Here is a 9,987-nt window from a genome sequence, read left to right as displayed (position 1 = left end):
TTACAACAAAAACTTGAGAGGAAAAGCGACCTAGATGGTACCCTACACGTTCTATTTCTGTATTGTATACACATGCATCGTGTGTAGTTTAAAGAAAACATGTAACTTGTTGGTACCAACCCAAGATACGGTAAGGTTATGTTTTTGGCGTGGTTTCATTGCAAAAAAAAAGAAACTGCCCTAGCTACGGTTGGCAACGCAGCGGGGACAGGAAAGGGCGTGGAGACAGCCGATTAGGAACGCCCAGGTTTTAATCAACGTTTGCGCTGGCCAATAGAATGGCGCTCTATAAACAGGAGGAGCCGCCATCAGCCTATCAGCGACCAGCAGCTGCAATAACTGGGGTTCTGAGGGTAGATATTCCGGTACAGCACTACTCCATTTCCTCTCTGCTGTCGTCCTTGTTGAGAGCGCCTGGGCTTTGTGTCTGTGAGCGAGGTAAGCAGCGCGAGCAACTGCCGGTTCGCTAACGGTTTAGACCTTAGCCGTGCGTGCTGGTGTTTGTGTGATTAGAGTGATTTAAATTAGATGTAAAAGCATTTCTCAGATCGTCTCGTATAGGCGATATATCTGGTGCGTTTTACAAACGGGAACTTGCGAGTGTTTCGTTGATCTTTTATACGCTGTTATGCTATTGTAAGTACTTAACAACATTTTGTACCATTCCGGTATACGCTATTGTAAGTACTTTACAACATTTTGTACCATTCCGGTAATTGGTTATTGGCGGGTGATAGTTTACAGGCCGTTCATTAGCTGGCTCGGGGGAAGGTGCGTGATACTTAATCTTTAACATGGGTTTCCGGTATCTTTATTGTGGCCTTAGCGGTTCTCGAGTGTCTTGTTTCTTGTCGTTGTACGCGTTTTCAAGGAGGGCCGGATTCTTGCCTCATCGCGAACCTCGTGAGGTGGTTGGCGCAGTGCGTGTACCACAAGATGGCGGCAGCGGCCATGTTCATTTGTACATGAGATTGCAGTTATGGCGAACTTGATAGCCTATAAACGTCCACTGTGGGCACCTTCTTTATTTTGTGATGGCAATGAACAGTGAGCCTGTCGCCTTGGCGTGGTGCGTTTCTCGCGTCACTTTTGTGGGGGTGTTAAGGGTCCCAGTAGTCACGAATGGCCGCCTTCCGGTCGCGCAGAACGACAAAATGGCGGCCGACTGCTCGCTCAAATCGTTAGTGCCCTACCTCCTTGGTATGCTTTATTATCGCCGACTTTCTTTTGTTGTTTTCTCTACCATACTTTATACCTCGTCCCTTTGTAGTAGGATAGTCCTATGTAAATTTTGATTTGCGGCCTGGCCTTTTTCTTTTAGCCTACGGAAATCGTTTTAGACCATGGAGACTGAACAAGAAGTTGAATTCTCCAACACTGAAACCAACGGTAATTGCAATATGAATCTCAACTGTACTGGATTGCTCAAGTCTATAAAGAGGCTTAATTAACCCTTTATCGTTTTCCAAAGGCAAACGACCAGCAGAAGACATGGAGGAAGAACAGGCTTTCAAAAGATCGCGAAACACGGATGAGCTGGTTGAGCTCAGGATTCTGCTCCAGAGCAAGGTATATTTTAGTATGGAGACTGGTTTGTTCCTCAAAGCTCGAACTTTTTCGTTAATCGTATTTATAAGCTAATCGGGCACATTTGAAACGGAAATGGCAGAACTTTTTGCGACACGAAGGAGTCGCTTTTGATAAACTAATTTTTCGATAGCAGGGACCCAAGTCATTTAAATTTGTTTTGCTTTCGGATTGAATGCATGCTGTTTAAAGGCCGTTTTGTTTTCTGTTGAAAATACCGCGTTATACCCTAACGAAGATACTTATTTTCAGAACGCCGGGGCAGTAATTGGAAAAGGAGGAAAGAACATCAAGGCCCTGAGGACAGACGTGAGTGTTTGCCCATTCGTTTAATGCACAGCTATCGGGTTTATGGTTTGGGCAATACTTGGAGGTTTGGGTCCGCCACTTTTTAACCCCTTGTGTCTTCTAGATAGGGGGCGGGGGGAGGTTCCACTTCGAATTTCACGGTATAGCCAGTGTTTGGGGATAAGTACCCATTTGGGAGGGATATTGTTTTACACTAACTAGACTATAGCATCTGTTTTGCATCACATTTCCCGATTGGCACGCCCTACTATGACAATTCCTTTTGTATACGTAACCTGATGCCCGAGACATGGCACGGGAGCCCATTCACTTGGAGGGCCTGGTCTGGTATGCTTTTATATATTGGCGTGCACTCCTAACAAGCCCCTCTTTGTCGCAGGGTAGTACATGGACGGTGTTGCGGAATTGAGTTGTCATCGCTGATATATAAAAGCTTCAAATATTAGTGGACCGAGGGATTTCTTTCCCATCACTGCCTTAACGGTATCAATTATGTCAAATGCCCAACGTTTGGACCATTTTTCGTTGGTTTCTTTTTTGCTAACTATGTTCCATAGTAAACCCTAATTAGCATACCTAATATTTTGACAGTAATGTACTTGTAAGCGCTAAGGTCCACAAATGTTAATCTAGCACAAACCATTATACAGTTACCTTTAGTGCAACTTGTTAATTGAGTAATGAGTATAGTTTTGTATTACATTAAAAATTTATTGCTTTTCCCCCTTTTCCCTCTCCTTGTTTTTTTGGCCACATATCTCCGTTGCCCATGTACTGGATCGACCTGTCCCTGCGTTGCCCTTCAATGACGTTGGCCCATCCACCCCTGAACGCCCATGTGAACCCTGGTTGGCTTTACCCAAAAATGTGCTCGTTGCTTAACGGGCACTATACCTGACAACTTCCGATTGAATACCCATGCCCAATGCCAACAACCACGAACGCCATGACCAATGCAGTACAATGCCAGTGTTTCAGTCCCAGACAGCAGTGGCCCCGAGCGGTATGTCCCAAAAGTTTATGCCTCACTGCCTGATTAGAAAGAGAAATGTGTTTTTTTTTATTACCTGCCTTAATGATTACAAAATATTAGTAACCCCTTAAAGTGTATGTTTTTCTGTCTTTCCCATAAGTCTTTATTGTCACTGAGCTTTTTACGTAAGTTTCCCCAAATGCCATTTAATTTAATTGGAAGGAGCACAGCTTCAAGTGTACAAGTTTTGCTACGTCATACATCCGTTTTTCCCCTTGTATTTTCTTTCTGTCTGTGGCACACCTTGCCTCCCCAACATCTCTTCTTGGCGGCGAATTCCTCTGGTTCACTTTCACTTCTCATTTGCTTGTTTTTCGGCATTTTCGTTTTCTTAAGAGGACCCATTAATTATATCTACTTTCGAACTGATTTACATTTCCCTGCTCCCAGATGTTTCACCGCCCGCATATTCCCACTTGATTTTATAACTCGTGTGAAATGGTATGGTCTCGGGGGTGGGGGTCTAAATTGGTGGTGACGGTTTAAACTCCTCCTTCCTGCTCTGCGTTTAGTTTTTTTGCCCACTGAATCTGAGCCCTTCCACAAACCTGTTTCTACCACCTCGTGGATGTAGTCTGATGAATGCATGAGTGTTCTGGCTGTGCGAGCTTGCCATAAGTGACTTTAAAACTAGTGTTTTTATTTTTTATTTTGGTGACTGGGCGTTTTCAGCATATTGAGCATCAGTGCAGACGTAGAGACAATTGGAGAAATATTAAAGAAAATCATCCCCACCTTAGAAGAGGTAGGTCTTAAATCTTTGGTAAAATGATGTAGTTGATTGATTTTTACCTTGTATGCTTTTTTAACCGAGTAAACTGCTGTAAAGAAATTATCTATGCTTGCAAAATGTATGTAGTGGACTTGAGTCACTTTTTTTGTACCAACTAACTGTCTAATAGTCTCCATTTAATCAACAGTACCAACACTACAAAGGAAGCGACTTTGACTGTGAATTAAGGCTACTGATACACCAAAGTCTAGCAGGTGGCATTATTGGCGTCAAGGGTGCTAAAATCAAGGAGCTTAGAGAGGTACTACCGAGTTCTATTTCACGTGGTCTATGGAAAGGCAATGCTTACTGTGCACGCTGTCAAACATTTTGGGGCGGAGGGGTGTTGATGGCGAATCTTAACCTCGAGCTAGATTGGGCTTTCGTGTTGGTGCCGTGCTTCACCTGCAATTTTTTATTTATTTTAGAACACTCAGACTACCATTAAGCTCTTCCAGGAGTGTTGTCCTCATTCGACTGATCGGGTTGTTTTAATCGGCGGAAAACCAGACCGAGTTGTTGAATGCATCAAGGTCGTCCTTGACCTGATATCTGAGGTAACTTGTTAGAACGGTGTGACGCAATGCTCTTCTAAAGTGTTCTTTGCCTAACCTTTCTCCTGTCGTAGTGCTATTCCGGGAGTAAGATAATTGGGGAAGGTGCTGCGGGGTAATCGGTGTTTCTAGCCAGGTCAGTGACTTTACTTTTATTTCCTTAGTCTCCAGTCAAAGGTCGCGCGCAGCCCTACGATCCCAATTTCTATGATGAGACGTACGATTATGGCGGCTTCACAATGATGTTTGATGACCGCCGAGGAGGACGTCCCATGGGATTCCCGATGCAAGGAAGGGGTGGCTTTGACCGTATGCCACCAGGCCGCGGGGCCCGCCCTATGCAGCAGTCTAGAAGAGACTACGATGACATGAGTCCCCGCAGAGGACCTCTTCCTTTACCTCCAGTCCGTGGCGGTAGGGGTGGTAGCAGAGCCCGTAATCTCCCTCTACCACCACCTCCACCTCCCAGGGGAGGGTAAGCTCTACTTTTTTTTTATTTTGGTAGACTTGTTTGCCCACGGCACTAGCTCTAGGACCATCTAATTCGTTTTTCTTTATACTTCCAGTGACCGAAGAGGCCGTCCCGGTGAATATGATGCAATGGTGAGTTAGCCTAACGGTTTCCTGTTAATTTTTGTGCCGTTGTATGCCATTAGGAACCGACCAAGGGAACACTGCAGCAGGGGGATTTTTTTTTATGTTGCTGCCTTGTAGGGCACGTTCAGGGAAAAGGAGGCCGAGGGGCATTTACTTTCGGGTCATCAAACCAAATCTGCTAGTAGAATATACCATTCCCACTTGTAGGGTGGGACATTCATGAGTCCGGTGGGGTGTTGGGCTCTAGTAGGGCAGACTATTATGTGGATTGCATGTTTGATTTGAGACATGCCGAGTGCGCCTACTGGTGGTTTGGGGATTAAGCAAAGGGTATAGATAGCCGGAGGAAGGTGGGGGGGAGAAAAAGAAACGGTAGACTTAACCTTTTCCCATTTCTGGTTTTAGACGTCTCAGACTTATTACGATGCTGGACGGCCTGGTGAATATGATACAATGGTAAGGTTCCATTATTCATTGATCAGTGTTGGTGTGCATCGGACTATAACCCGCGTTCCGTTTTAGGGTCTGTCTGGGTCTTGCCTATTCCGTTCTCACTTAAGGGGAAATGACATGCAGAGTTTTTTTTTTATCACCGAGATGAATTTCCGCGAATCGACCTGCGACGACATATTGTAATCGACGGTTCTGTAATTTCGGCCCTCCCGCCAATAGTTACTGATCTCGTAAAGCTTTAATACCGTGCATGATGTTTATCCAGCACTCTAGTGGCTCTAAGTTGGGGAGGGGGAAGGTGCAAGAGTTGTGTGCTGCTGGCATTTTACACCGCCCGCTGATTTTAGGTGTAGCCTTTGTGTGCTGTCGGTGTTTTGTTGCGGCTATGGTTGACTGTATCCAGGGGGATTGGCGTTAGGTCGATGTGACGCTAGCTAACAAACTTGCATCTGCCGTTTGTCCTGGCGACCATGTACGGAATACTTTAAGGGCCTAGTACGTGCTCCCTGCTGGTCTAATTGCCGTACACGCAGGGGTGGGGGGGGCTGCGTTCCGTGGTGTGCCTTGCCCCACCCCGCACGCTTGTTTCTACGCTCCCCCTCCGACATGGGATTTCTGGGAGGGAATCATATATACATGTACGCATGTATGGCGGCCATCGTGAAGGCCAGCCTCTAACCTTTTTAGTTTATCCCGTCCCACGTGCTGTTCCTGGTTTAATAATAACATTTGGATGACATGGTGAAAGATATGGGCGCACGTGTGGGAGAACTTGCCAAAATGGCAAGCTGGGTATGCCAACAATTTGGGAACGCCAAAGGCACGCTCCGTAATTGGTCTGGATTGTTTCGGTAGTTGTACGGCCAGAATGCAAAACTATCTGACTTGCAAAAAGAAAATCAAATAACGGAAGTTTATTCTTTTTTTTTTTTTTTTTTTTTTTGCTGCTTGGCTTGCTATCTTAAGGGTGCATCTGGATATGGTAGGTAGCTTCTTTCATTTTTGAGGCTAATATAAATGATACTGCAGATAACTGAAACTTAAACCTCGTCCACTTACTTGCAGGGGGACGTGGTTCATATGGTGACATTGGTGGGCCCGTCATCACAACGCAAGTAACCATTCCCAAAGATGTAAGTACTGTGATTGGTCTGACGTCCTGCCAGTAGTCGCTCGTTTAGTGTAAGATCTACCGATGTCGATTGCTTTGGGTTCTAGTTGGAGTAGTGTGGCACCGGCAGCTTTCTGGATCCAGAAGCCAATGCACGTGGAACTGGCGATGCACGTGGAACTGGCGAATATATTAAAGCTGTCTGCATTAGCAACTTACATTGGGCCGGATGTGAAGAGTCGATTAATTTTTGTATCGATTCACTCGCGCGCCCTTTCAGATTGTATACACATGCATTTGTGACTTGGCAGTAGCATTCACCATTTGTATGTGGGCTGATACCGTCGCTATGTGGTGGACGTCTGCTTCAACTTTTTTGGTGAGGGCTCAAATTATATTCTGGCACCGTGTAACCGACAACCACTTTTGTTTTCAGTTGGCTGGCTCGATTATTGGAAAAGGAGGCCAGCGGATAAAACAAATACGGCATGAATCTGGAGCTTCAATCAAAATTGATGAGCCGCTTGAAGGTTCCGAAGATAGGATAATCACCATTATAGGCACACAAGACCAGATTCAAAATGCACAGTACTTGCTTCAGAACAGGTATTGACCTATTTTTGTTTTTGATAGTTCGCTTGTTTTTTTTACCTTCTCCATGCTTGCCAACTAACCTCGCTGACATTTAAACTTTCCTTTGTTGAACTGCTGCAAAAACAACTTCTATAAGCTTCTTTAATAACCCTGTAGAAAATAAAAATAGAAGATTCAGTGGATCTTGGCCTAGTTCTGTGTGGAAGACTAGTGATTTTGTTGTTTTTAGCTAACTAAAGTGACAACAAATCACAGTCTGCCATATGGCACAGGCCATGCCTCTACAGGACAAGTTCAAATGGTTTTTTGATTGATGGGTCTTGATGCAGCATTTCACATCTAGCACGCTTTCTCTGCTTTATTAACCACTTTCATTTGATTATGCTGCTAACCTCTTTCAGTATCTTTTTAGTTATTAGTTGTGAGCCTAGTAGGTTTTGACTTGCGTACTTAATGATTCAAGTTTTAATACATGGTTTCATTTTTTTTTAGTGTGAAGCAGTATTCTGAAGATTATTCTTATGGGTTTTGACTCCAAAACAATTGAGGCAAATGCTCAAGGGTTCAAATGTAAGACTTTCTTTATATAGTATGAAGCAGTGTTTTGGCAAGTTTTTCTAAGACTAGTGAAGAATAAAGGAACCCATCGCCTTTTTTTCTTTGATCCGCGCTTCTATTCAAGCCAACATTCCTCTGCTTCATTCGGTGTAACTGCGTTTGAGGTGTAACGACATCATTGCTTCTCTTCAGACATCGTTTAGTTCTTAATGTGGGTGGGAGCTAATTTTGGAAGCATCCGAGTTTATTTTTTGTTGTAAATTGTCCCGTTTATGTAACTATTGTAAAGACTGCTTGATGTAACTGAGTTTTGGGAGTTCATTCTTGCCATGAGCTATGTGCGGAATGGTTTTTGTAAACATTTTATTATTTTTAAAATAAACTTTACAACCAAGTCTCGTTGCATTTCACCAAGTCTACTTTATGGTATTCGCTTTTTTTAACTTCTCTTTTGATAAAGGCTAGCACCACTGCGGCACCAGGAACTTTGTTCATTTTTTTTTGCATTGCCGCATTTGCTCATTGCTTCTGGTTACGTTTTAGGTATACTGTGGCTCTAACATCAGAACATCCTGCTGCAGTTGAGGCCACAAGACGAGGGTGGACTGTATAATTAGCAGTACTGACGTAGTTCGCTTTGTTTATACTTGTGGCAGTTGTTTTAAAATAAAACGCCTTTTTAATTAATAAAATTTAATTTTATGAACACGCGGCCTCTGTATTAACTTGAACATTGCCATGCCACTTTTATTGCCAGCCTTGGTTTTGGTCATTGTTTGAAAACACAATTTCGGCAGCATCTCAGCTTTCGGAACCTTACCTGGGCTGCTGGTCGCAGAGCACACCGGGATGATATTGGTCTTAAGAAGGTCACATAGAAATATGAGATGTGCAATTTTTGTGGTGGGGTAGTCTTCGTTATCCAGACAGGTGTTCTAGTTTGAATTGGTGGTCAATGACCACACGCGCAGCATACCTGCTGCCATCAGATCTACATCTTTGCTATAATAAAAAATATGCAATATGCTTTTGATGGGGGCCGTATTTCTGTCCCAACAGGCACTTCTCACTTTTTAGCGGTACACTGGTATGTCACGTGTACATGTATAGTGGGTTATTTCCCTCGACATAACGCCGCTGACCCGTGTTGTACAATAAACCATTTAAAGCGATGCCTCTTTCCTGCAGGGGGCCATGATCAAAATTACGTACACGCTTTTAGGAAGGTAGCTTTTTGTGTGGCCTTCGTTTGGAGCAGTCAGCAGTACTGCTCTTTGGGAGCATCATGAATGAGGTCATCCACGCACTTTAACCATGGTATATTCCCGAGGGGTTTGCGCAGCCGCAGAGGCTTACAGGTTTTGTACACGAGTTTCTAGGCGCCATGACCAGGGAGGGAAGGCGGGACAAACATACTAGCACGTGTAACATTCAAGTGCGACCAGGGCTGCGTGGTTCTGGGTTATAGCACATCCGTAGGGGGTTAAAGAGGTTGCATATTACTGCCTGAGCAAGGCGGACTGGTCATAAAGAAGAGCCTAGTGCCCAATGAGACTGAGTGAGTAATCAAGATGGTTTGCATGGGAGAACTGCTAGAATTTCAGGTGGCCTGAGCAGGAGAGATACCCCGTCTTGTCTGGAGAAGTATATGACCTTGGAGTAGAGGTATTAAAACTGGGGCGCCCAGCATCCTGGGGGAGACTACGTGCACAGCATGAGATGTGAAAAAACGAAGCAAATGGGATGGGGCAGGTGGTTGAGGATCTCTCGGGCACCAATGAGAAAGTAAATGGATAGCCGTTCCTTTGTCAGTGAATAGTACAAGGGGGTGCTTTGTGTTAAAATGTAAGCAAATTGTGATATTAAAATATCAACAGTGGTCAAAGTTGATAGTGAACGAACTCGTCAAACTGGCTCCCTTTGGCCAAAAAGGTGGCCCATACTAGTATTTTTGGTATATGCATTGCCCTATAGTACAATCCGAGCGAGGCTGTCGCCCGTTCAGTGACCCCCCCCCCCCCCCCCACTCACCCATTATGGAAGGAGCCAACAAGTGAAGCACTCCCTCAGCTGCCTTTTCCAGCTGAGGCTCCTGGGCTGGCTGAATCTTTCCCTTTGAGCCAGCCTTGCATAGCTCATAGGAAATGCTGGCTGGTGCGCACTGCATGTCACTTTGAGGGGAGGTGCTGCATGCACTTCCTTGCAAAACACAGGTCCCTGCAGATGGTTCCTTTTAAAACCTTTGTAGAGAATGGTGATGGATGCTCGCGTGTGAATTCTAGAGATTGCTATATGAATATTTTGGTCTGAGCTGATTTTGGCAAGTGATGGATGGTGGGGACGGGGGGGGTTGTACAAAGCATCTTAAAAATGCCTTTGTTGCAAGATCCCCCACTCACCTGCCAAAATCAGCTCTCCT

The 9,987-nt window shown here is 44.6% G+C and overlaps 1 protein-coding gene across 3 annotated transcripts; it reads left to right on the top strand.

Annotated features, from left to right (window-relative positions):
• The first annotated feature begins 300 nt into the window (after positions 1 to 300).
• HNRNPK (heterogeneous nuclear ribonucleoprotein K) lies at positions 301 to 8,274 on the top strand. Of its 3 annotated transcripts, XM_069625868.1 has the most exons (16): positions 303 to 438; positions 1,322 to 1,389; positions 1,472 to 1,569; positions 1,840 to 1,896; positions 2,856 to 2,899; positions 3,602 to 3,674; positions 3,832 to 3,963; positions 4,130 to 4,258; positions 4,420 to 4,730; positions 4,822 to 4,858; positions 5,258 to 5,308; positions 6,272 to 6,287; positions 6,371 to 6,438; positions 6,853 to 7,022; positions 7,503 to 7,580; positions 8,112 to 8,274. In XM_069625868.1, the coding sequence occupies exons 2-15, from the start codon at positions 1,344 to 1,346 to the stop codon at positions 7,540 to 7,542; spliced, it is 1,272 nt and encodes a 423-aa protein (XP_069481969.1). In that variant the 5' UTR covers positions 303 to 438; positions 1,322 to 1,343; the 3' UTR covers positions 7,543 to 7,580; positions 8,112 to 8,274. The 3 variants fall into 3 exon arrangements, with proteins under 3 accessions (XP_069481970.1, XP_069481969.1, XP_069481968.1); XM_069625869.1 differs by lacking the exon at positions 8,112 to 8,274 and having other exon boundaries at positions 301 to 438; positions 3,850 to 3,963; positions 7,503 to 7,963; XM_069625867.1 differs by lacking the exon at positions 8,112 to 8,274 and having other exon boundaries at positions 7,503 to 7,963.
• The last annotated feature ends 1,713 nt before the right edge of the window (positions 8,275 to 9,987 follow it).

The sequence above is a fragment of the Ambystoma mexicanum genome, chromosome 6p (assembly GCF_040938575.1).
Source record: "Ambystoma mexicanum isolate Mex_15411 chromosome 6p, UKY_AmexF1_1, whole genome shotgun sequence".
Lineage (NCBI taxonomy): Eukaryota > Metazoa > Chordata > Amphibia > Caudata > Ambystomatidae > Ambystoma > Ambystoma mexicanum.
This window is presented reverse-complemented; position numbering and strand designations above follow the sequence as displayed.

Excerpts from the sequence above, each read along its gene's own strand:
- HNRNPK (XM_069625868.1), top strand. The coding sequence starts at position 1,344 with ATGGAGACTGAACAAGAAGTTGAATTCTCCAACACTGAAACCAACG. Across the intron at positions 3,964-4,129 it reads AAATCAAGGAGCTTAGAGAG|AACACTCAGACTACCATTAA; the intron begins GTACTACCGAGT and ends TATTTATTTTAG. Across the intron at positions 4,859-5,257 it reads CCGGTGAATATGATGCAATG|ACGTCTCAGACTTATTACGA; the intron begins GTGAGTTAGCCT and ends TTCTGGTTTTAG.